General features: G+C 51.1%; 1 protein-coding gene across 1 annotated transcript; it reads left to right on the forward strand.

The window, feature by feature from the left end:
- Positions 1-15: 15 nt before the first annotated feature.
- On the forward strand, positions 16-4,309 carry LOC112818998 (nuclear RNA export factor 2-like; the record flags this gene model as incomplete). Its single annotated transcript, XM_025866064.2, has 10 exons — positions 16-119; positions 297-406; positions 2,242-2,278; positions 2,658-2,726; positions 2,812-2,867; positions 3,007-3,114; positions 3,235-3,299; positions 3,404-3,519; positions 3,612-3,654; positions 4,237-4,309. Coding segments are annotated over exons 1-10 (719 nt in total), but the record flags the coding sequence as incomplete, so codon positions are not given.
- Between the last annotated feature and the right edge of the window lie 351 nt (positions 4,310-4,660).

The raw sequence follows: 4,660 nt of genomic DNA on the forward strand, positions 1-4,660 counted from the left end.
TTCACCAACAGCTGTTGTCCTTGAACTTGAGCAACAACAAACTGTACAGGCTGGATGGCCTATCTGACATCATAGAGATGGTCCCCACAGTCAAGATCCTGGACCTCTCCAAAAATGAGGTGGGAAGAGGGAGCCAGATCAAAGTTGGGGTTGTCAGTGGGTGGTAGTGCTCATACAAGTGATGACAGGAGGCAACAGAAGGTACCTGTGTGGAAAGGTGGGGACTGGGGGTGCAGGGACCTGTGTGTCTCTCTTTCCCTCGGACTCCTTTCCAGTTTCTTCCCCATATTTCTCAGCTGAACTTGGTGTGGGAGTTAAACAAGATGAAAGGGCTGGATCTTGAAGAGCTTTGGCTAGAAGGGAACCCCTTGTGTGACACCTTTCCAGACCAGCCCACCTACATAAGGTCAGTGTGAACACCTCTCACACGTCCTGGGAACCTTTGGTCCCGGGAGCCTGAACTGTCCCTGAGGATGCAGGTGTGCAGGAAGTTGCAACCCTGGTCCTCTAGAAGGACCATAAGTCCCACCTTCTCTTCTCTGTGTGTCCTTCACCTGTAAGGAGTTTCCTTCCTCTGACCTGCTCACCTATTCTCCTGGTCTGGGGTCTGTTTCTACCTCTCTGCAGCCAGTGTTCTTTTTTTTTTTTTTTTTTTTGCTTTTTTTAAAATGATCTTTTTAAAATTTTTTTATTTAAATTCAATTTAGTTAAAATTTAGTGTGTTATTATTTCCAGGAGTAGAATTTAGTGATTCATCAGTTCCATATAACACACAGGGCTCATTACATAAAGTGCCCTCCTTATGCATTCAGTGTTCCTTAGCATGCCCTCCAAGAGTGTGTTCCAAGAAGCAAGGTTCCTCCTCCTCACCAGGACCAGGAGCGACCAGTCTTGAGCCAGATATTGGTGCCTTGGACTGAGAATGGTCCTCCCAGTCCAGGGCCTCATGCTAAAACAGGCCTTCCTACCCCTTGCTGAGATGGGTTTTCCCTCACTTGTTCTGAGAGGGGACCTCCTTCTTTTGCTCCAAAAGGGTTGCCCTCTCTAATCTCAGGCTGCCATGGTGGCTTTCCTGCCCCATGATGAGGGCCGAGGTCCTGAGGGACTGCCATCGTGACATCCATTCCTCTGACCCAATGTCAGGAGCAAGGTCCTCCTTGGGAGAAACTAGGGTTCCCTGAGTCAAGGGGCCAGAAGTGGGTGACTGCTAGTGAGCAGAGGGCTTCCTGAGGCAGGAATGGAAGCCAGAGGGCAGAGGTGCTTGAGAGGACAGGAGGACAGGCCTCTCAGAGGCACTGCCCCCTCCCCTCCCTCCGCACGTGACAGCATCCTGACTGGTCCTTCAGAGGAGCCCTGGGTAGCCCGACATGTGTATAATCCCTCAGGCAAGGAACCGACTGGGACTGGAACAGGTGCACTGGGGTCATCAGGAGGGAAGGCGGTGATCATAAGAGGGGACCACAGACCCTCAGCCCCATGCTGACCTGGGGCTTGACCCTCTACTCCCTCTGGGGAAGGTCTCCTGCCCCCGTGGCTGCCTCATTTCCCATGCCCGGCTCAGACTGAGTTCACACGGGTGACAAAGTTTCAGCCAGCATGCGATGGGCCCCCAGCCCAACACCTGCATGTTTTCCATTGCTACGTCGGATGCCAGGGCCAGCCAGGGCAGATGAAGGAAAGGCCCGCAGGCAGAGAGCCATTTCCCCCTTCTCTCTTCCTCCCTGACCCCCACCACCATGGTAGAGCTTCTTTCCCTTCCCTTTGTTTTGCCTTCTCTTCCTCCTTTGTCTCTGGTTCCCCTATGTCTCTCCCACCTCTCCCCTCCTACCTTCACTCCCTCTTCTGTCTTCATCCCCCTACCTCTCCCTTCTTACCTCCTGGGCCTTGCCTCACTCACCTCCCTACCCCAGCATCCTGGGCTATCCCTGGGGGGGGTATCATGGTCCTGGAGCATGTTGGACCCCTAATGAGGTAGTAGAGCACTGGACTCCCACTCCATTCCCACTTTCTGGAGTCTTCAGTGGGGACTTGGAGGAAGGAAGGGAGGCAGGAAGGGAAAGGCATCCCTGGAGCCTGAGCTCTAAATTTTGTTTTTTTGTGGCACTGAAGAAGGGAGTCAGGGCCATCTAGGTGGGAGCTACCCAGTAGAAAGGAGAGGGAGGGAAGGGAGGGAAAGTGTAGAAGGAAGGCTTTGCAACCCTGACCTATCAGTCACTTCTTTCTATTTTGGATTTTTGACAGTGCCATCAAGGATTGTTTTCCTAAGTTGTTACGCCTGGTAAGTGACTACATTCATCATCGTTTCTTACTAACATTGATCACCACCACACCTGCCCTCAAGCCCTTTGGGCCTTGCTTAGATTACAGGTTTGTGTCAGAACCTGAACCATTTTAGGGGACCAGGACTCCTGAAAAAAACATGAATATGTTCTCTGGAAAAATGTACACACACACACACACACACACACAAGTTGCATATAATAGTAAATACTTTCAGGACATCATGATGAAGACACTCACTGTAATCTTGCCCATGTAATTTCCAGTGCTCTTTCATACCTAACCTCTGGCCCTCACCTTCTCTTGGGCTCATCTTTTCCCCTGATCATACAGGGCTGCCTCCCTGGTCTCCACTGTTGACTTCTTCCCTTCTCCAGGATGGCCAGGAGTTACCATCACCAATTATCATTGATACTGACACACCCTGCTTGATGAAGCCCTGCAAGGTGAGGGAAAATTGATCAACAACATTTGGGCTATTACAAGGGAGGCTTTATCAGCTGCATAATCTCAAATGTCTTTTGATTCCAGGAAAGTTACAAAGGATCTGATGCACTGAAGAATCTAGTCCTGCAATTCCTGCAGCAGTAAGTACTCCTGGGAATCTGGGGAAGGGGTTGGCTGGGATGGGTGAGGCCACCCAAGCTCACAACTGCTGAGTGGGTCTTGACATCTCATTTGGGGTCCAGACCACAGAGATGGACTGTCCTCATTACTCTCCAACAGATACTATTTGATCTACGATTCTGGAGACCGTCAGGGTCTCCTTGATGCCTACCATGATGAAGCCTGCTTCTCCCTGGCCATTCCCTTCAACCCCGAGGACCCAGCCCCGTGAGTAGCAAAGCTCCAACTCTGCTCCTGGGCCCTGTGGCTCCCCAGTGGATACAGGAAAGCTCCTGGAAATACCCACACCGGCCAGACCGCCACCTTCTGTTCCTCTTTCTCTACTAGAAGCAGCTTGTGCGAATACTTCAAGGAAAACAGGAATATGAAGAAGCCCAAGGAACCCTGTGCATGTATGATGAGGAAGATTGGGCAGGGAAAGGGGGTGTGCAGGGGTAATTATAAGGCTCAGGGTGTGGCAACCCTTGATCTTCACTTTCTTCTCCTCCCCCCATAGCCCTGTGTGTTCAGCCACTGAAGCATACAAAACATAACATCGTGGGCTCCCTCTGTGTACTGCCCAAAACACAGCATGACCTCAGCTCTTTCTTGGTGGACATGTGGTTCCAGACGGTGAGCACTGGCTTCCTCCCAAGGGCAGCCCCCAAAAGTCATGGATGGGTAGGAAGTTTAGTTGACTTAGCACCTGGGCCCTTCCATTTCAGGAGACGATGCTCTGTTTCTCTGTTAACGGGGTGTTCAAGGAAGGTGAGCATGCATTGAGCCCCTCCCCAGATGCCCCACTGCTCCCTCCCCGCTGGCTGGGCTCCCTCTCAGAACTGTCCCAGCTTCCCTGATCCCTTTCCTTCTCCTCCTATTCCGGCTGTGTTCTCCTGCCTCCACTCTGTCCCCAAACCATCCTGGTCTGAACCGGCTCTATGCCTGTCTGCCCCACACAGCTGGGGCATTAGGGACACAGTCTGTTTCCCTAATGAGTTTCATGGCTGTCATCCCAGATCCTTATTCTGAGAACTACCTGGGGTCGTTACTTAACCTCTAAGTTTCCTTGTTTGCAAAATGGGGCTAATAACACCCACCTCTCAGGCAGCTGTGAAAAAATGAATCAAATGACCTTGTGAAATGGTTGTCATACCACCTGTCACATAGTAGAGGCCTTGTCACTGGAAGCAGATTGTTCCTACTGTTGCCATCCCTATACCAGACACCCCGACTCCCAGTGAACAATTGTCCCCTTCAGCATGAGTATCATGTCAGACCCTGACTGGGAACACTGTGTGGGCACGTGAAGCATGTGTAACTCTAAAGGGGTATTGTTGTTTGTTGTTAAAGTGGAGGGAAAGTCTCAGTGTTCTGTTCGTGCTTTCACCCGGACCTTCATCGCTACCCCTGCCAGCAATTCCAGGTGAGTGCTACATTGTAGGTGGGAATGCTTGTCCCAGCTTGGGCTCAGGGGTGTGGGAACCTGGTAGTGAAGACATCTTGGTTTTCTCAATATTGTGGGAAGCAACAGGTAGATCCAAGGAGCAGTCCGGTCTGGTGGTTAAGAGCATGGGCTCTGGAGTTAGAGCACTAGGTTCTCTTCTTGACCCCAGCACTCACTGGGTGTGTGTGATCTTGGTTAAGTCACATGACCTCTCTGTGACTCATTGTCTTCCTTGGAAAATGGGGATTAGACTGTCCATTCCCTTGAGCTATTGTAAGGGATGAATGCGGGTGTAAAATCATCCCTGGGTTGCAGGTTAAGTACACATCT

The sequence above is a fragment of the Callorhinus ursinus genome, unplaced genomic scaffold (assembly GCF_003265705.2).
Source record: "Callorhinus ursinus isolate GAN/ISIS: 27379988/994484 unplaced genomic scaffold, GSC_fseal_2.0 scaffold4005, whole genome shotgun sequence".
NCBI lineage: Eukaryota > Metazoa > Chordata > Mammalia > Carnivora > Otariidae > Callorhinus > Callorhinus ursinus.